This window comes from Chionomys nivalis, chromosome 1, assembly GCF_950005125.1.
Source record: "Chionomys nivalis chromosome 1, mChiNiv1.1, whole genome shotgun sequence".
Lineage (NCBI taxonomy): Eukaryota > Metazoa > Chordata > Mammalia > Rodentia > Cricetidae > Chionomys > Chionomys nivalis.
Genome location: NC_080086.1, coordinates 174601954 through 174623622, shown reverse-complemented (window position 1 = coordinate 174623622; position 21669 = coordinate 174601954). Strand labels below are relative to the sequence as shown.

The window sequence follows — 21669 nt, the reverse complement described above, 5'->3', positions numbered from 1 at the left end:
GCCTCCACATAGAGGTATGTGAAGCAATTATATTTAATTAACATATAATAGCTCTTGTGACCAGCAAAGTAATTACAACCACAGTTGCTAGTTTAAAGGAATATAGCTCGCCTCTGTCTTGAGGAGGATGCTGCCTCTTGGGGGTGGAAATGAAACAATGAGGGTTCCCCACAGCCCTTCTGTGTCTCTGAGGAATGTGGGTACTGTCCACGGAGTCTTGTTTGAGCTCAAGAAGTGATGTAGGATTTACAAGCAGTGCTGATTCACACTTTTGAAGGCTCCACAAGCCCAAATTCCTATCATAACAAAAAGCAGAAGGTCAACTGTATATCCACAGCCCCAGGTGAACGGTGCTCTCTGTACTCCACGTTGTTCCCTCATGACACATTCTACTGGTTGGATGCTTGGGAGCATAGTGAGCAGCTGAGAAATAATTCCCCCAGAAGTCACTGTAACACCGTGCTTAACCACCCGTGTTCGTAATCAGAAGGCATCCCAGACCCTCTACAGCAGTCACACATTCATTTGCCTTTTTGTCTCAGATTATTTTTATGTGCCTTTTACTCTGGGTGGTCTCTTCCCCTCCTGGCTAAGAAGTAGCCCAGCATTACTTCAGTACCTAACTTAGCCTCTTTCCCTTCGGCTCATCTCCTTACTTGGGAAAGTCCAGCGCAGCAGGGGAGGTCCTATTCTATCTATTTACTAGTTTAGTTTTACATTTGGGGGCTATTTCTTACTACCTTCTCTCAAAGGTGATCATCATGTCACTGCACATAGTCACAAAAGAAGATGAGGATGTTACCAGACACTGTTTTACTGTAGGAAGTCACCAGTGTGACTCCCACCCTCCAAACACACATTCATGACCTCTGATAGACGTTCTTTGCATCCTGTCTTGTTAGCTCTGGAGAGAAAGTTGGTAGGAGCTGGGACAGGACTTTGGAAGGCCAGGTGCAGGAAGCATGAGGGGGAGGCATTTTAATTTGTGCACAGGTGTGCAGCTTGCTGCTTTTGCTTCTTCTGGTTCTATTCTGATGAGAAGAACAGGACCTTGTGCTGTTAACGTGTTGGCAGTTTCAGGAAGAGAGAAGATGGACTCAGGACTGAAGAGTGGTATTTGAACATTTATATGGGCCTTTCTCTGTAGTCCTGAAGAAATTAGTATCTTGGTCACTTGGAAAAGTAATTTTAGTTCGTAGGCTCCGTGCCACACTTGAGTAACTTTTAAAAAGTGTAATATTTTACCTAAAGTCCATTAAATGTTAGGCATACTTTCTATGTTCCCTTTATTGCACTTTTCCCGATTAAGGAAATATTTATGTGAACCCAGAAGGCTGATTTACTTATTTTATTGTCTTTTTTAATAACTTGCTTCTCCCTGGTGCTGGGTGCTTTCTGAGGTCCAGACAGATGCCATGGTTTCTTCTGTGCTAATCATATGGCCTCGCGTGGCCTGCATCCTAAGGGCCTGCTTGGCACTTTCCGGCTGCAAGCAAGACTTTGGGTATATGGAAATAAATCCAAACTAAATGCCCCGCCCAGGAACAGTGTGACCCTGGAGAGTGTAGGGCAGATTAGTGGGTAAGACACAGCAGGAGCAGCAGAAAAGAGGTGTAGAAATAAAAGCACCACTTGAACTGGACTCGGTCCTTTTGCTTTTCTGTGTTACAGTGGTTTACCTGAGTTAGCTTGCTGGCCAAGGTGCTCCAGGCATTCTAAAGCACCTACCTCTGTCTGGGCATGAAATCAGGCTTATGAGATGGTCTCTTGAGAAATTGTTCTGCAAGTAGAGACCAGATCTTTTGTCCCAACTCTTAATGACATGGTGGCTGAAGACTGGCAAAAGGATTGGAGAGCGATAAGAGAGGCCCAGTCCTGTTCTCCCTTATTTGTCAGCACAAAGCAGCCACACCTCTTCCTGGTGGACTGTGCCTTTTGAGCATGTACTGGGGCCGCCTGCAATTACATTCTCTCTGCCTGCAAGTACACATTTCAGTCCTGGTGCTAAAGTTTAGAGAAAAACTGGTTCCTGTAATCTCTCCTGCGATGCAAATAGCTAGCCTCTCATTTCTGATAGAAACATGCCTACCTATATGTGTGTATATGTTTAGCAGTGGGGGCTCCTTCTCTTCCTCATCAAGCATTTGTTGAATGAATAAAAATCACTTCTTTAGCAGGTAGCTTGTGTATTTTTTAAGCATTTACTTTTTACGTGGTCATGGAATAAAAACACACACAATTTGCAGTAAAACACTAATGAGAAGCAAAGCCATGAACTCATCAACATCTCACCACCACTAAATTAGAGGCTGTGATCCACAGAAACTCATCTGGAAATCGGGAATGGAACCAGTTATTGCCTGCTCTGGGTCTGCAAGGTAGCACTAGGGCTTAATCAGCAGGGCCCGCAGAGCAAGCATGCTAAATGTGGATGCTTCAGTGTGCACATTTAAAGCCCTTGGCTGCACATCAAAACCACCTGAGGAGCTCCTATCCCTGAGACCCTGTCCCAGGTCTCCCAAATTAGAATTCCGAGTGGTGTGTCTGAACTAGCTTTCCCTTTCTTTCCCCAATTTTTCTCAGAGCTCAGAAGAAAGCTTCTGATGTACGGCAATGACTGAAGCCCATACTTTTTTCATGTTTGGGGGTGGCTCTAGTATCATTGTAGATCTTGTGGGTATAATTCTAGGTGGGAGCCCATGATTGAGAATTTTGATATCTTAATCTTACCACTTCAAATATTTTTTTATTAGTTCACCTTAAAAACTGTGTGAAGAAGTCATATTCTTTTAGACTGAGGGATAAATTTCAGTTATTCTTTAATATGGATGTCATTGCCACTCATTTCTTCAACGACGAACTTTAGTATTTCCCTTCTGGAAATCTCTTCCCTTATGAAGCAGTTATTATCTTTCTCCTCTGGAAAGAGGAGAGATATCATCCCCACTTTTCTTTTCCTTCCTATAGTTTGGACCAGTGGTTGATTTGAAAACCAGAGTGTGGGCTGGGTGGCGATAGCACAGGCCTTTAATCCTAGCACTGGGGAGGCAGAGGCAGGTGGATCTTTATGAGTTCGAGGTCAACCTGGTCTACAGAGTTAATTCCAGGACAGGCTCCAAAGCTGTATACAGAGAAACCCTGTCTCAAAAAAAACCAATACCAAACAAACAAACAAACAAACAAACAAAAAACACCCCCCCCCCCCAATGTGGCTGGGAGCTTTGATTCTCTCCTGAGAACGTGTGCAGTGTAGCTGGGCTATGTAAATGGGCAGTTCCTCCTACACTCTTGGCCTTCTCAAGCAGAAAAACTAGGTAGAATACTTGCCTGGCATGCACAAGACTTGGTGTTTGATCCCAGCGTCATAGTACTGTGAAACAAGGACAAAATAAAACGAAAGGATTTAAGTATTGAGTGCTTTTTGTTTTTATTTTTTGAAGCATCTTTTATAAAATGCCTCCCCATTACGTGTTCTTCCCCACTTTATCTGCTTATTTTTTTGTTTGCTTGTTCTTTAAAAATGTTAACTGAAATTATTCAAGAAGTTTTAAACAGTATTGTTGTCACCTCCCAAACCTAACCAGAACTGGTTTAAATCAGATCTCTAGGCTTGCTGTGCCACAAGTGACTGTTATTAGGGCTTGCTGCCCAGTGGGGGAAGGAGGTGACCTGTTGATGTGCCCTTCCTCTTTCTTCCTCAGCCTTTGTTAATATCACCCTCAGCTGTGTCTCTTGTAATACTTGTGGAACAAGACTGAACCAGTCCCCTTCTATGGGGTCTGATTGTCAAAGATCTAGTTAGAATGGAACATAGTAGATTTCTTCACTTCTTAAACTTTGCTTTTAACAAACAACACAACATTGTGTACTTACGTATTTTAGGGTAGCACAGACTCTTTGAAAGTCCCATTACTAATCACCATAGTGTGTCCCTAAAGTCTTGGAAGGTTTCTTTCTATTAAGTCTAAAGCCCTGAAATTATTGGGCTGTTATTTTGTGCATACTTACTGTGTTAGTTTGGATAGGGACCTGAAATGCCCTTTTGATGACCTGAGCAATCAGATCCACCACCTTAGGACTTCAGAAAGATCCTCTTTTACTCTTCAGTGAAGAGATCCACTTGATGGGCAGCTGGTAGCTGAGAATGGTGCTGTAATCTCAGGACTAGTGGACATGAAAGCTGGACCCATCCCAGGCAGAACCAGTAAGACCAGAGGACAGCTTGTGCTACCAAGATGTGTCTTGGCTGATGTTTAAATTGCATCAAATTAAGGGGTATTTCTCATTCTCCATTGACGTGTCACCAAAGGGCAAAATTAGTGTAATTTTTAACAGCTTTGAGCTTCTGGAACTGCCACTTTCCCCGAGGGTCACTAGGGATAGTAGCTCATGAGTCTTGTTCTAAAACCTCTCAGATGAAGGGCTTCTTACACAAGAGATTATTCCAGGGCCAGTGAGTGCTTTTGTTTTTCATTTTTTTTTTCTTGTAGGTGGGTTGTTTGCTTCTTTTAAGACAATAATGCTAAAAGTAAAACGCTGCAGGTCCCTGAGTGGTGGCAGTGGGCAGCATAGGCAGGGAACCCCTCCAGTGGCCCACAGGCCATGAGGGCCAGTGGATCCTAGGCACCAAGCAACATGGTGGGTGAGAGACCAAGAAGTGGGTATTTATTAGTGGGCTATGGAAGAGAAGAGGAGAGGGAAGAAGAGAGAAGAGCTGAGAGAGAGAGAGAGACAGAGAGAGAGACAGAGAGAGAGAGACAGAGAGAGAGACAGAGAGAGAGACAGAGAGAGAGAGAGACAGAGAGAGACAGAGAGACAGAGAAACAGAAGGGGGAATGGGGGAGAAGGGAGTGAGGCAGATGCTGCCTCTGAGAAGGGAGGGATTTGGAAAGGAGCACATACTGGAAGCAGAAGGAAGATCCGCCTGCCTAAGGATATGACAGGGGAGGGAGTGGGCAGGGCTTGTCTCTTAAAGGGACAGGACAGACTATTACATTTCTGTCTCTCTCTTTTTTTTGTTTTTGTTTTTCGAGATAGGGTTTCTCTGTGGCTTTGGAGCCTGTCCTGGAACTAGCTCTTGTAGACCAGGCTGGTCTCGAACTCACAGAGATCCGCCTGCCTCTGCCTCCCGAGTGCTGGGATTAAAGGCGTGCGCCACCACCGCCCGGCTCTGTCTCTTTTTTATAATAAAAAGGCAGGAGGTTAGGCACAACAGGTTAAAGGAATTGGGACAGCAGATTCTCAAGCTGCTTTCTGCTTATTTGTTGGCGTCGTCTTGGGTGGGGAGAACTTGAGAAAACTGGGTGCTGGTCACATCCTGGTGTAGCTGGTCTCTTTGCTCCTGTCTGGTGTTTGCGGTATGGACATGTTTGGTGTCTCTTAGACCTGTTTAAGGTATTGGCAGAACAGAGGACAAAGTTAAGTTTAGGGGAAAAAAAATTAGGACCATGGAATTGAGAGAGGTGTATCTGATCTGTTTAAGGTGGATTCTGCTCCCTGGAACTCATAAGAGTTCTTTAGGTTTGTGAATATAAGTTTTACACAGCTGCATATTTATATCAGAATGACTGTGACAGATATTTTTTGCATAATGAAAGTATTGTTAAGACTATGAAGGGCAGCGTGAGAGAGATTTGATAACTTGTACTTGTTGAAATTTGTGTTTTACTGAAATTTGTTTGTTGAGGCTGTCCTTTTAAACTGACAAAACTTCTCAACTGTCAAACTGTATCAGAGATCTTTGAGAAGGATAAAATTTTACTTGAGGAGTTATTGATTAAAAAAGATACAGAACTTACTTGGTTGACCCCTAGAGCTACTCCCCAGGGTCCTCCATAGTCACTGAGGGTCATATTTCTTTGTAACCCTGACTGTGCTGGGACTTGTTTGTAGACCAGGCTGACCTAGAACTCACAGAAATCATTCTTGTATTGCCTCCCAAATGCTGGGATTGAAGACATATGCCAACACAAGTGGCTTCTCTTCTCTTCTCTTCTCTTCTCTTCTCTTCTCTTCTCTTCTCTTCTCTTCTTCTCACCTCCTCTCCCCTCCCCTCCTTAATCTAGATTTTAAAAGTTACTATAAATTTCTGCCTCATAATATTGCACCGCTGTTAGGCTGTGTAAAGGGAATGTGGCAAACAGATGGACTTTTTATGTGGAAGTGCTACACCAACACTGAACCCTAGGGATATTGGAAGTGTTTAGTCCATCAGGTGGTTACTTTGTTCTTGCTCTAAACAAGTGGTCTCAAGCTGTGGTTCTTGACTCCTTTGAGGGCATGTCCTCACAGGAGTTGCCTATCAGATATCGGGCATATTAGATACTTACATTGAAGTTCACATCAGTAGCAAAGTTACTGTTATGAAGTAGCAGTGAAAATAAGTTTATGTTGGGGGGGTCACCACAACATGAGGAACTCTATTAAAGGGTCACAGCATTAGAAATGTTGAGAACCACTGCTCTAAACAGTGTTTTGTTCTAGGGTGTGGATGGGTCACAGGTATTCAGAGCAAAGCTATTGTCAGAAATTTACAGTCAGGTAATAGGAACAGTTTGAGCACATGTTGATCAAGGCAGCTTGTGGTAACTTGTCCAGAGAGATAGGACCCAGTGGTAATTACTTCAAAGAAGACATAACTTGTTTGGTCTGATCTCTTGTACTGTCGTGATAATCATGGTTGTTTCTCTTGTTCACCCATTTTTCCCTTGCTCCATTGATTTGTTTTCATATTTTAAAACATTTTTGTCATAACCAGTGTAGTAAGAATGTTTTCAAAACTAGCAAAGGGGAGTTTGGTGGAGAGGTTGATGCCATGAATGGAACTGAGGTGCCTTCCAGCCAGACTCCGTGAACCTGCAGGTGCTAGTCATTGGGGGTGTTTCTGTGCTTTAAACGTAAGAATGTGCAAGGTGTTTTCCCTTGAAATGTTTGCTTTTACCTAGACATTTGTGAAGGCCACTCTTGTCATTTTGCTGAATGTCAGCAAGCATTTACTGTCACTTCTCTGATGCCAAGGAAGAAGGTGATGTCTTTACTTTGTAGCAAAATAGCCCCCCAGCCTTTTGGTAGCACATTTAAAGATCAGCACCTTCTCTTTCCTTCTCTTGTCTCCCCTGTCCTCTGAATAACCTGTCTGCTGCTTCTGTAAAATGCACTGGAGCTTGTTTTAAAGAGATTAGTTTAAGTTTGAATGTGCTAGCTTGTGGTAAGCTTGAGATGCTGCATTGGAAATAATTCCATCACTTACAGGTGGCTCACCAGGTTATAGAGGCCTCTCTTTCCAGAAGTTGCTATTGCCTAAATGACCTCGAGGAAGGTATCTTCTGAATCTTGTAATTTCAGGAATTTCCTGAGACTGTTCTTTTTACTTTGCAAGCCTTAAAAGAACATTCAGTTTGCAGATGGCCTTGTTTTCTTATGAAGAAATCCATGATTTACGAGTTTAGCCCAAGACAGGTACAGTTATTTGTTTTTAAGGTAGTTATTTTTGATTTGGACCATGTATGCCTGCCATTCTTGGATTATACCAAAACTGAAGTATATTTCAGTTTTGAGTTGTTTTCTTAATGAAATTAACCAAGGCAATTTTAGTGGTTTTAGTGGAGGAATCTTACCTGTTGTTGAAGTCTAATTTAATTTCATATGCCTTGCACCTGTCTGTTAGTGGCTGGCAAATAAATTGCAAATAGACACAAATATTTTTTTTTTTTTTTTTTTTTTTTTTTTTATGGTGAAAAAGTGTATATTTAGAATTAGCCAGCTGGGCTCAGTTTAGATGATTCCAATTTTGTTGGCAACATCCAGAGCATCATAATCAGGAGCCAACCGAACATATGCCTTCTTCTCTCCGTCGGGCCTTATGAGGGTGTTGACTTTGGCCACATCGATGTCATAGAGTTTCTTCACAGCCTGTTTGATCTGGTGCTTGTTAGCCTTGACATCCACAATGAACACAAGCGTGTTGTTGTCTTCTATCTTCTTCATGGCTGACTCGGTGGTCAGGGGGAATTTGATGATGGCATAGTGGTCAAGCTTGTTCCTCCTGGGCGCACTCTTCCGGGGGTATTTAGGCTGCCTTCGTAGCCGCAGGGTCTTGGGCCGCCGAAAGGTGGGCGATGTGCGGATCTTCTTCTTTTTGTGGCTGTGGACGCCTTTCAGCACTGCCTTCTTGGCTTTCAAGGCCTTCGCTTTAGCTTCGGCTTTGGGAGGGGCAGGAGCTTCCTTCTTCGCTTTCGGCGCCATCTTGACGAAAAGGACACAAATATTTTTTAAAATGTATAATGATGCTGACTTTAATGAAGAACTTAGAGTTGATGTAAAAACCTTTTTAAAATAAAATTTGTATGTGGTGGTTTTTAATGATAGATTATAATATATCTTTAATGATGGTGATTAAGTTGTAAGTTTAGTCAAACATCTTTTTATTTAGCAGTGATCATGAATATTCCTTTTGCAATTAGCATTGATTTAGGGAAGATCTATATTTATAATTAATAGATAATAAGATGTGCTTAATTCCTGTTCTTTGGAATTTCTTCCATGCTTTCATTCATTTTGTCTTTTTTTTAAGGTAGACTTAAAGTTATTGTTGTTTATGGTTATTTCCCTTTGTGAATGTACATTGTGATTTTTAAAACATCATTATGTTTCATGATAAAATGTTGCTGAGTTAGTCTGTTTTCACTTCTGTATACATGTGTACTACCAAGGTTCTAACTGTGTGTACAGTGAGCATGAAGAAAACGCTCCTGCATGAGTGATTGGGCACTTAATTTCTTCCGCTTCTGGACTCTTCTGTACCAGAATCATTTTGAGCTGGGCCATTATTACATGATAATATGCTCATTTTCTCTTGGTGTCCTTTGCTTTTTCTCAAAGTAATCACCTGCATGTAGCCATCTTTTTCCCCTTGTTCTTTTCAAGAAAGTAATGTTCTTACTAAAGTCCCTTGTCAGATGGTAATCTTTCATCTTAGTTCTCTTGCCCTAAATTCAGAAGTATAGGTGTGGAAAAGGAAATGATTTTGGAGAAGTGTGAAATAAATAATAGAAAGAGAGAGTTTGGTGGTCCACATACAAGTCCCACATACAAGACACACACGTAGCTCCCCAGTGTTTCGGGGGCTGCTTGAAGCCAGTTCTTAGGATGCCTGCACCCTAAGCTGACCACTCTGTTCTGTTGTCTCATTTGCATTCTCTCACCTTGCAATTACAGGGTCCTAGAATAGAGCTTTCTTTCCTAATCTTCTGATAGTTAGGAAGATTGAGTTCAAGAACTGCAAACTGTCAAACAAAGATACTAGCCTTTTGAGCACCCTTAGCAAAAAGGAAGGAATTTGGGAAGGGGTACTCCACTGAATGATGATTTGGGGAAAGGGTGGAAACAAGGACCCTTGTTGAATACATACATACGTATGTATATATGTAGACAGACTTACGGATGCTGCTATGTTTTATTTCAGAATTCTGCTACTTACTTGGGTTACCAGACTCTTCTCTGCCTAGTTTGCTCTAACCCACTGCTACTGACTCATGCAGGCAGACATCTTGTTAGGACAAGGGGAAAATATCTGTAAGGTTGTGATTAATACAGGTTTTCTGTTCTCCTCTGTGGGGCTGCCAGAGTTACCCATAAGTGATTTTATCTTCTTTTCCCCACTGGGTATTCGAGGTCTTAGAGCATCCTAAAGCCCCTGACACCTTGTATGGTTTGATTACCAGCCGACAGTGATAGTTTCCATGGCCTGGGCCATTTAAAAGTGTCAGTGGTAGAGGGAGTGCTACCATACCCAGCGGTCTTTGACTACTGTTGGTTCCTTTGCACAGCTTATTCAGCTCTAAGTGCTTTAATTTGCTGAGAATGCTGAGCCGTGCACACCTGTGTGTGAGGGTTGTATGTTACCTCTCAGCACCTCTAATGGTCACAGTGGAGTGCCCCCGTCCTCCTTGGTTTTATAACACAGACTCTGTCTGCCATTATTATGTGCTATAATTTTTTAAAAATTCCTTTAAAAGGTATGATAACTACCATTTCAGTGTTTTAGGGAATCAGGCCAAGTTCATCATTTAATTCTCTTACAGATACAAGATTAAAGATTTCCTTCAACTCTCTCTTGACTGCTATGCCACCTTTTTGAGTCTTAGCCCTTGGGGTCTCACATTCATTTCCATAACAACAGTGTTGTACCTCAGGCTCCAGGAATCATTCTTTGAGATGGGAGTGAATAGCAGGAGCCAATGAATGCTTAAATGAGAAATCTGTTTGTAATGTCACAGATTCATCAGAGGAGGGCATGAGAGATGGAAAGCCAGAATGCAAACATAGGGATCCTGCTGGTAGAGTAAAAGTCTCTCCTTCCTCCACAGTCTTCTGAACCTCATTTCATTGGCAGCTATTTCAGATTGGCTTATTTGGCTGGCCTTTTCTTTCTGATTCCTTTCTCCCTGTGCGCATTCATCATTTTAGTGTGGTGGTGTCTTAGGTCAAAAACTGATGCTTGTTTGTACCTTGGAATTGTCACTTAGTTGATGCCTAGTCTATGTTCCCTTTTAGTCCACGGCAGTGACTGGCCACTTTGAACTTATATTTGAGGAGTTCCATGTGTGACTAGGCAAGGCTGTTAGCATTCAGTTTGAGCAATTTGAGTAGTCAGCTAGTATATTGCATAGTTAGTTCAGGTGAATCATTGTGTATTTCTTTGTTAGTGTATATTTTTATGTTTTAAATTTTGTTATTAATTTTTTAACTTAGTTGAAACAATTGTATAAATGTTTTGGCATTCATTGCTCATTCAGATAATTATTGCATATATGGAATCTTATATCTTGTATTTGCATGCACCCTTCCCCCCATATATGTAAGTGTATATATATCTTTTCAAAAGACCAAGTGCCAATCTAAAATTGAAATGATGTCAAAGATAAGATGTTTTAGTTTTGTTTTGTTGGCTGAAAAATCATTGAAGGTTTTTGACTTTTATGTCAGGAGCATTCACTCTGCAGTCGAGTGTTTTGGTGGTGCTAATGATGATTAGAACCATGGAAAGGGAGCCTGTAAGGTGTGTTGTTGTTGTTGTTTTTAAATTTGAGACAGGGTCAGGTTTTTGTATTACTGGGTATAAAATTGTCAATACAGATTTAATATTTTGATTCAGGAGGATAGGAATTCAGTGAATAACAATAGCTAGTGTTGGTTTAGTAGACTGAATAGCCACAAATGCAGGTTCAAGTATGCTGAAATTTTGAATAGAAATATTGCAAGGAAGATGAAAAATGGGGGCAGTTTCTTAAAGTAATGTTCTGTGTGGCAACAAAATGTTTGATTGAGGTGAACAAAAGCTTCTTGTCAGTCCACTAGAGGTTGTGCCAGCTGCAGACGGGTCATAAAGTCAGGACTGAGAGAGCTGAAGTTTGGGCTAGAAGATTCGACTGCTTTCAATGTGCTGGTTCCCATGAGCCCAGAGTTTCACAGCGGGGCTACAGTGAGAGGAAGGTTAGGGCAATGGAGGTCAGTATTCCTTTTCACAGATCCTGTTTGTGTTAGGAAGTAGTTGGATCTTGGAAAGCATATGTGGGAAGTTCAGGAAATAGCTTTGTGGATAAGGAACTTGCTGTGCAAGTGTGAGGACCTGAGTTCGGATCCTTAAATCCACATAAATGCCAAGAGGATCTGGTGGCCTGCAAACAGTCCGTCACTTGGGAAGTTAAGATAGAGGGGATTTTCTGGCCAAGCTGGCTAGCTAGACTAGCCAAACTGGCCAACTCTGCTTCATCATAGAAGGTGGAGAGCAATGAAAGACACGCTTGCACGCACATACGTGTGTGCCCCAGAGAGGAAGGTTAGATAGTACATACACAGTATATTAATTGCATATTACCCTCAGTGGGTTGTGGCTAGCACCCCTGTAATTAAACACCTTAGTGTTTTGTTTCAGTGCAAGATGAATATTCACATTTAATGGGCCAAAAAAGTCACTCAAGTCTCTTCAGGTTTTACTGGCAGTCGATTTCAGGTTAGGTTCTGTTTTACTGCTAAGTGTGTTAAAAGACAGTCTTAGTTTTGGGGCATTTTTGAAACTCAGAATTGTCTGCAATTTAAGGCTGTTCTGCTGGAGAACCTAAGTAACAATGAAAGGACAGAGAGAAAGCCACATATGGCTTCTCTTCTACACCCAGGAACATAATTCTTTCCATGTGAGCTAGCTTTCTTTGGGCTGTGTTTGTAATGGTAACAGAAGTCTTATCTGTGTAGATGGTAGAGTGGTTTTGGTTACCAGTAGCCCTAGAGAGCTCGCACATACTAGGAACTTCGTTGATGTTCTTGAAATCTAACTAGAAAAGTCGACATCATAAGCATACAGCTCTATTATTATAAATGTTTTGGCATTTGAACTCCATAGTGGGCGATTTTGTCCGGGTGTATTAATTTCTTCCCTCTTGTTCAGAGGTGTAAGTACATGGCTGGACTTGCTTATAAATGGCTACAGAAACATGTAGCTTCTCTGGAGATCTTTTTGCAGATTTGGGCCTTATATGAAGGATAGATCCTTTTTCTGCCAGAGTGGTATGCTTTATTTCAAATGTCAGTGGCAAAGCTGCCTTTTTGTCAGTACTGTCCATGACAAACTTCTTATGTTACCCTCTGTATTTTCCCTGGTTTTGTATAGAATTCAGCAACTTTTCCAAGGCAGCTTTGTGTACTAATTAAAAAGAAAATTGACTGAAGGGAATCTGTCTTCACTTGGCCTGGTGACATTCTAGACTGTCTTCCTTTGTTTGCAAAATAAAAGCGTGGGGTTCGTTATGACTCAGAGCAACACCCTGTTGTCGCAAATGTGTGACTAGAGGAGGATTTGAACAATGCAGAGTCCTTGCAGTATTCCAGGATTGTTCTGAACAAATGACCCTATTGCGTTCCCTGGTTACTCAGCACCCTGTGGACACTGGCCTAGTCATGGGCAATTGGCTGTCCAAATAGCGTGTGCGTTTTTGCAGCCGGAGCTCTTAGTGAGGATGAGGTGCAGTGCCTCCCCAGCTGACTGCTCCAGGGAGCATTACCCGGTGTGCAGCTGTTGCCTGAATCCTAAGTAGCGTCCAGTGTGAGGCTGGCGCCTGCCCGCTCCCATCCCTTTCTACTTGCTGCTCTGTGAATATCTGATCGATGGGGCTGGGTGTTGGTAGAGATCCAGAAAAGCCAGCCATCTTGTTAGATGTAGCATTTCGGCCTCTCTATTCTCAGCTTTTCTCTCTCTCTCTCTCTCTCTCTCTCTCTCTCTCTCTCTCTCTCTCTCTCTCTCTCTCTCTCTGTCTCTCTCTCTCTGTCTCTCTCTCTCTCTCTGTCTCTCTCTCTTCTTTTCTTTTCTTTTTCTTTTCTTTTCTTTTCTTTTCTTTTGACAACATTTAAAATGTGGTTTACCCAAACTGTAGAGCTTATTCTGGCAGGAGTTGTACTGGTCACTCTGGCTTCTGTAAATCATGAATGATTTTCATTCTCTTGAAAATGAGTATGTGGAGGTATGGAAAGAAGAGGCATGAAGGTAAGCCCCTGGTGTATTTGCAGTGCTTGTTTTCACTTGTCATTCAACAGCACACACTTATTAAATAGCTGTGTGTTCCAAGCACGGGGACAGCTCATAAAGATGAGTACTTTCCTTTCTGTAGAGACCCATACAGTTCACTGCCAGCCACACTGCTCTATTGTATTCGTGGTTGTTCCACGGCTCGGCTCTAGGCTTTTATGTTGCTTCTCATATGTCAGTAGGAGAGAAATTTAGAGTGAGGGATAAGGAGGGACAGGTACACTCCTCTGTCCTGTGTAAGTCCAAGTAGCATATGTTGAGCCAATATTAAGTTCTGAAGGCTGTTATATCTCTATAACCACTCACTCCTACTTTGTGGCTGATATCACTAAGGACCCAAATAAAGACTGCATCCAAATGCAAAGAAAAATTTAACCTTGAAATTTTGAATTGAAAAAGTAATTTCTCTAAGTACTGACCTTTTTATTGCTTCAAGCTATCAAAACAAAGACTGCTTAGAGCTATTGAGTGTTACCCACCCTTCAGACAAGGCGAGGCCACAAGGCTTCTGAACCTAGCACAACCTCCCTCTCCCTAATGTTGTCTGAGGAGTGTCCCCTCTTGAGGCCAGCACAGCATCGATCAGCTGTGATTCCCTGAACTCCTTATTTGTGTGCTTTGGCAGAATGGAGATAAACAGGGTATTGACCCAGTGATCTTCACTAACTCCTGGGTTTTTAGGGACAAATAGCATCCCCCTTCAGAGCTGCAGAGTGCTGAAAGTCCAGTGGCTACTTCTGAATAACAGCTCCCTGTCAAGTGGCTAGCTGAGTTTGATGTAGAAGAGGCTGGGTTTCAATTCTTTTGGAGTACTCTGTGCTTTGGAGAGGATGATAGGCAACAGCGAGCTGGGTTCTGCAGGACAGAGACAGGGTGGAAGACACTTCTGCAGCCTTGGGTGTTCCAACCCACATGTTTGTAGAAGTGTTTGAGATGAAATTGACATTTCCCCCCCTAACATGTTTTTGTAATTAGGAAAAGTCCCTTTTCTCTCTGCCATCTAACACAGAACCCCGGTTCCTGTACTCCTTCCAGATTGCTTATTCTGTGCTTACTGGTTTAGTAACAGGGCCATGGTAAAGGTGGGACAAGAGAGGCTCTAGGGTGCCTGCATGCTTGTGCATTTTCATTTCAGAAAAACCTTTTGATGCTTTTGCAGAAACCTCAGGCTGTGTCCTCTTCCTGGTAAAGTAAGCTGAGGCAGGGTAGTCTTGTGGATTTGCTTTGCTCCTCATTGTATTCATGAAAAAACTTTTGCCTATTCAGTAATTTCAACACATTTCAACTCTTATTATGTCCTGTTCCTTGAGCCCTGCCCAACTATTAAAGTTTTATAACAATTGATTACTATGGAATGGTTACTTCTTTGTTACTACTTTACCTGTCTAAATCCTAGTACGATAGTAGTCAGGTGTTGTCCCAGAGTTGGTTTGTCCTGCAGTGCTGCAGGTTCTCAGGATCATTGATACTTTGTTCATGCTTTGTCCAGAATGACATCCGTTAGAAGTGACTTGGAAATGGAAATCTGTTAACAAGCTAGGAGGCACAGAAAGATGAACAGATAGATTAAATATGATATGTTATTTTTGTCATAGCATTTTGTGTTGGGAGAGTAGAAAATGATTTTTTTGGAATTGTATATATGTTTTAAAACATTTTTAACTTAAAAATTATATTTGAAGAATGTGTGTGTGTACACGTGATGGTATGTGTGTGGAGGTCAGTTCCCCCTCCACCACATGTGGGTGTTAAAGTTGAACTTAGATTAGAAAGGTTTGGCAGCAAGAGCCTTCCCTGCTGAATCATGAGTCCCCATGTTATCTTCCCGAGTAAGAATAGGGCTCAAGTTCAAGGTGCCATCAGGAGGACACATTTTCTTTCTTCACGTGGACCACCATGCTTCAGAAGCACTTTTTTGTTTCTCTCGTCGGTCGGTCATTTTGCTGCTTTTATTTTTTTAAAACTGTAACATCAGTTCCTTTACTGAGACCAAATTTCTAATAGCTTTTATTAAGTCTCCTTATGAGAAATTGCGCTGTAGTAACAATAAACAGTGACTTTTCACTCCTATACTCATCACAGGTAGGCTGTGACAGTGCCCAGCTCGTGTTCATGTTGAGATCCAGGCTGCCAGATTTCTTACCAGTATCACAGAACTAAGGAGGTGTGGCAATTCAGAGCCTGATCATCCTGATTTTTGCTCATACTCCCAAATACCAGTAAAGGAATTTTTCCTGGAGCCACATGGCCAATGGAAAGTTGTTATCTGGTCCTGAGAAGTCCAGACAGAATTTTGAAACAATGTGACAGACTGGATGGTTGCCAAGTTTATTCTGCCCTGAATATGGAATCCACATTCCTTCATGAGGATAGAAAAGTTAAAATTCGTTACCATTCTTACAGTTCAAAAACTTATTTACTCATCTGTTTTTTTAGTACTTAGATGAGTGTGTCTATTGTATCTATCAGCTTGCTAAAATTTGTAAAGGTGAGCTTCATTCTGGAGCCACGTTGTAGGGGGTGATCTCTGTAACTCAAAGAAACATTTGGCTGAAGGTTTTCCACCTGTCACCAATTTGTATTTTGGGTAAATGATGCCAAGAATTATCTCTTGTAACTGACATCTACTTCCTCTGGTTGAAATAGCTGAGCAGATTCATGCTAACTTAATTCTCTGTGTCACTGCTTGCATATCGGGTAGCACAGAGCCCTGTAAGAGAGCAGTATCTTGTTCCCTCATAGCCAGTGTTGTGGCATCTAAATATTCCTGTCGCTGTGCAGTTACAGCTAGGAGGCAGGCATCGGACTGAAGGTAGGCCAAAAGGCAATTCAGTCCAGGAAAAGTATATTTCTCCTCTTTTCCATTTTTCTGTGTTAGAAGAACATTTGGTGGTTTGATGTAAGTGATTGTGTCAAAATTCAGTGTAAAATCTGATCATGTCTTTTCCCTTTGGTCAACCAAGGTGCAGACTTGAAAAAGTAGAATCTGTCTTGCTTTGGGTACTTCTCAAAATAATGGTTCTGCTGATGCTGAGCATCCATTGCCTTTGCATTTGGGAGTGAATCTTACACTCTCTGCTGCTGAGGAGAAACAAATACAGCATGCAACACTGCATGTTTGTGCCCTTCGGAACGTGCAGCAGCCGACTGCAAATGATATTCTAATTTGACGTGGTAGCTCCATTTGAAAGCGGAAGCTGCTGGTTTCAGAGCGGTTCCCTGTGGGATAATGAATTGTCATGCCTCTGCTGATTATCTAACAAGTTTGTACAACGTGTAACACAAGCTGACAAGACAAACAATTTTATTAATTTAAGCCTGCTGCTAATGGGATTGCAGTGCTATATGAATGTAGGAGTATTATCCACAAATACAAGAGTGTGCTACTCCACAAATACTTGTAGTCTGGGCCTGGTAATGGAAATAGCCTATTAATTTTTTTTAAAAACAATGTTTAGTGTTTCCATTTGTCTTCAATGAAATGAAAGTCAGTTGGATTTGAATTGAAAAATACTTATGAATGTCTGGGGATTTATGGAGCTCAAATAAAATGAGCTGTAATATCAGCTTTTGAAGTGTTAAGAGTTGATAAATGCCAGTGGGCAGTAGATAAACTTACGGTTTTTGCAAACCAATTACAATTAGAGTTTTGTCTTCAATGTGTCTAGAGTTTGGTCTTTAGTTTGGAGAGTGCTGAGGCCTCTGGGTAGAAAGATTTTATATCCAGTATGTGGCCTTTGATCTGCAGTATTTTAATTTCAAATTCTCTCATTCTTAAATGTGAACTTGACAATATGAGGTAGTTGAATCTTGGTTACATGTGCTTATGAAACCAGTTATCAAACAAGAGAAATGAGGCTAGTTGCAGAGAAGAAGAAAGAGGTTCCTATGAATTTAGTATAATGTAATTCTGGACCCAGAGAGATGTCTTCTATGGGAGGAAAAACCGAAAACAAGCCCCAAGGAGTCAATAATACTGTAAGGCTAGTCAGATGATGAGATAGTTTCAGGACGGGAGGCTCCACTTCCGTGGCTTCTTCTCTGGGGACGTTGTCTAGGGAAGGTAACTATGTAGCCGACTCTCACCACTTTGAAACTTACCAACATGCATTCCTTTGGATGTGGGGTGTAAACTGTGCCGAATTGAAGTGGCAGGCAATCAAGAATTCAAGACTTTTGCATTAAAGAAACAAAACCAGTTTTTTGTTCTTTTATTAAAGTAGTCTTTGGCAGCCAGTGCGTGATGAAGTGGTGTCACCGTTATGCTTTACCTGTGAGGGGGTCCGGTGTGATAATATGCACTATTTTCACCCAATCAGTGATGATATTGCTGCCTGATAACCATCCTTTTCTCATTTGCTGTATCACCCTTAAAATATCTGTATTAGGATTGATTTAGGCTCCTCCGATCTGATCTGTGTGGTTTTCAAAGTATATGGGACAGAGAAGAAGGGAACTATGGCAGGTGAGTATTGCAAGTGCATGTTGGCTAGTTTAAGACAGAAAGTAGAAGTATTTGAAGGTGTACTTCCTTCTTCATTCTTCTGACACAAGCTGAGCAAAGCATCTCAGCCTCTCACTCCTCTTTGCCTCTGCTTCTTACTGTACTTCTGCACACCCTGAGGTTCTTCATTCCACCAGCCCCTGTGCCAGCCAGTCCAGTGCTTGTCCTCTGCTGGAATCTGTGACACTGTACGATGAGGGCTCCTTCCAATTGTGTACCTGCTGGCAAACAAATTAAATGCACAGTTTTTTTATGGCTTAAGAAGCAGAAATGCTAGCTGCTGCCAGGGATAATAATAATAATAATATATTTGCAGAGTGGTACAAATTTCAAGTAATTTCCAGTTCTATTCCCAGTACTAATAAAAGTTATTCTTCATTTAAATGTAAATGGTATAGCTCTGTCTATCTTTGTTGTTTTCAACAAGCTTTTTAAAAAAAAAAAACTTTTGGGGCTGGAGAGATGGCTCAGAAGTTAAGAGCACTGTGCTTTTCCAGAGGTCTTGAGTTCAGTTCCCAGCTACCACATGGTGGCTCACAGCCATCTGTAATGAGATCTGGTACCCTCTTCTGGCATGTGGGTAGACAGAACACTATATACATAATGAATGAATGAATGAATGAATGAATGAATGAATGAATCAATCAATCAATCAATCTTAAAAAAAGTTTTGTATTGAGATCAGCATTTAGTCACTGGATAATGAGCAACAACATTGGATTTAATGAGTTTATAGTTGTATATACAACTATATTTACCATCCAAATCAAGGTGTACGATACTTTTAGGGCTCCAGAACATTCCTATATGCCCATTCCTAAGCAATATTTTTCATGTTTGAGCCATTGTGTGATCTGACTTACATCGTCATCATCATTCAGCTGTGCTTGTTTCTTGAACTTCTTTAAGTAGAACCATACAATAGGCATCTTGATTTTGACCGTTTTCCACACAGCAGGGCATCTGATATTTATACATGCTCTTATTTGTATCAGGGTTTTCCTGTATAGTATTCCATTGTATGCACTGTGACCTGGTTATTCATGCTCTTGTTCATGCCATTCAGATCTTTCCCAGGGTAGGGCGGGTCTGCCTGTTGCGGCAGAACTGCTAATAGATATTCTTGAGTATAGTTTTACGCTCTTTTGTTTCAGAGGATTTTTGAACCATAGGGTAAGAAGTATTTGCTTTGGTTGACACTATTGGTGATAACTTGGATTAGGGGGCTTTAAAGGAGTGTTGTTGCTTTCAGATTGTTAATATAGCAAGCACATAGTGGTTGTTAGACAATGTATGGGACCTCTTTAATGAACAGATAATAGTGTATTATATAGGGTGGTATCTGTCGTATTTTCCCCTGTAAAAGAATTTTTCTTTTTTGCAATTAATACTGCGGGAGGCATACTGAAACTGTGTAAATTCTCTTTAAATTATTTCAATATCGAGTCATGTTTTTATGCTTTATCCAATGAATAATGCATTAATAGTATCTTTAGTTTGGGTGCCCCAGTTGCCCATGATTTAGCCAGTGATGTACCTTTTAAATTGACTTTGTGTATGGTTCCCGGAATGAAACTTATTTAGACCAACTCTATCTCAGTTCTTGAGTTAATATTTCTCTAAGACATGTTATTGTTTTTAGTTGAAAATTACATTTAAAGTTCGGGGCTTTAGGTGTGTACCTTATTGCTAGAGTGCTGGACTGTTTCTTTTTTGGGGTTTCGAGACAGGGTTTCTCCGTAGCTTTTTGGTTCCTGTCCTGGAACTAGCTCTTGTAGACCAGGCTGGCCTCGAACTCACAGAGATCCGCCTGCCTCTGCCTCCCGAGTGCTGGGATTAAAGGCGTGCGCCACCACTGCCCGGCATTGGACTGTTTCTTTCAGATCCTGTCAGTTAACCGGACCTTGAAGATAAATATGTTGACACACATGGGCATGCTTGTACGTGTACACGCATACGCATGCGCACGCCCCCCCCATGATTTTATTTTTGTAGCTGCATCTCTTAAGAATTGCATACCATTTATTTACATCAATACCTTAACCCAGCATCATAAGGTTCACCCCCCTGACTTGGTCATTTCCTCTGTAACCAATTCTTTTATTTCTGCTCTAGTTTGTCCTCACGGTACCCAGTGGTACCCCGGTCAGTACCCTTCCACCTCAAGCAGAAATCTTGCTGAACATACGTGGCTCCTTCTATTCCTGTTCCTCCTCGTAGGCCCTTCTTGCAGCTCTGACTCTTGACAGACTGCTCCCTTTGTGTACCTTCCTTAAGAACTTGCGCATTGTCTAGAAATGCCATCACTTAGGATTTAGATTTGGGCTTCTGTAACTTGATTTATTAATCATTTATTTGTCTCACTAATCACTACTTATTTGTTACTTCTGATCTAACTCCACTTGCCTAATTTTATAGGGAATAGTGTTTATAGGCATGCTTTACCGTAGCGGGTTTATGTGGTGCTGGGAATTGAACCCAAGGATTTGTTCATGCTAACTCTACTAATTGAAATTCATCTTTGAGTTGTGAACTCTTTAATGGAATTCTTTGTGTCTAGTTGGCAGGTCTTTAATTGTGTATAAAGCTGTTTATTCTTGAGTTATTGAGGCCTGACTGTGTTTCCATATATATATTGACTGCTGGTATTGTGAGTTGAAATGTACATTTTAATTGCAAACTGTGCTTATCAAATTGTAGATTCTCAGAGTCTCAGCTTATAGCATAATATAATTGTAGGGAACATTTAAGCACCATAGCAAGGTTTAAAAATAGATCTCAAGTGGTGTGTTGCGTTCCATATATACCTTAAGTAGGGCTTCTGGGAGCACAGTTCTTGTCACATATCCATATGGTTTTCTAGGCCACCTAGCTCTAGCATTTTGGCCATCAGATACAAGATTAGCATGCTGAAAGGCTTTAAATATTTTGCCTGCATCTAATTACAGTTCAGCTTCATGGACTTGAACTAAGTTAATCATTCCTGAATCTAAACTAGTGTCCCTTTTGTGTGAGGACTGAGGCATACAACGCTTTTAGAAAATCTATATGTGAATTCTTTTGTAAAGTCAATTCCTAGACCCAAGTGATTAAATCCAAGGCAGTCTATGGTCATCATTTTGTCAGGTATACTCTGGTGGGTTCTTCTTGGAATGTCAAGACGAGAAAGCGCTGGTCAGTATTCTAGTACACCAAGGTGTATTTTACCCCCTCTAGTGGTTGAGATTGGGAGGACCGCGAAACAAACAAATAGAAAACCATGCCAAAGACAGGAGATTTTGAGTTATGTTCTTATCTTACTTGTCTCACTCATCATCTGTTCGTGACTTTCTAGAAGTCTTTTTTACCTGGACTTATTAGTCATTTGGTTTCACTCTTAACTACCATCTTGCTTTGAAAGCTGTTAAAGTTAGTTTCGTGTCCTGCAGGTCTTTACTTTTATTTGTTCAAAGCTCTTGTCTTTTCAGATTACCCTGTCTTCATTTTTCTCTATTGAAGGGATGTCTTCTGTACAACAGGTATGAATGTTACTAGTATTCTCCAAGGTTATAGCTTGATAAGTTGTTTTTCAAATTACTGATTGTGT

At 41.3% G+C, this 21669-nt stretch overlaps 2 protein-coding genes across 2 annotated transcripts in view; one reads left to right on the top strand and one right to left on the bottom strand.

Annotated features, from left to right (window-relative positions):
• Positions 1-21669, top strand: part of Snd1 (staphylococcal nuclease and tudor domain containing 1) — a 408394-nt gene that overhangs the window by 79259 nt on the left and 307466 nt on the right. The gene's annotated exons all lie outside the window — the stretch shown is intronic.
• LOC130875564 (60S ribosomal protein L23a) lies at positions 7729-8251 on the bottom strand. Its single transcript, XM_057771572.1, has one exon. The coding sequence runs from the start codon at positions 8242-8244 to the stop codon at positions 7774-7776; it is 471 nt and encodes a 156-aa protein (XP_057627555.1). The 5' UTR covers positions 8245-8251; the 3' UTR covers positions 7729-7773.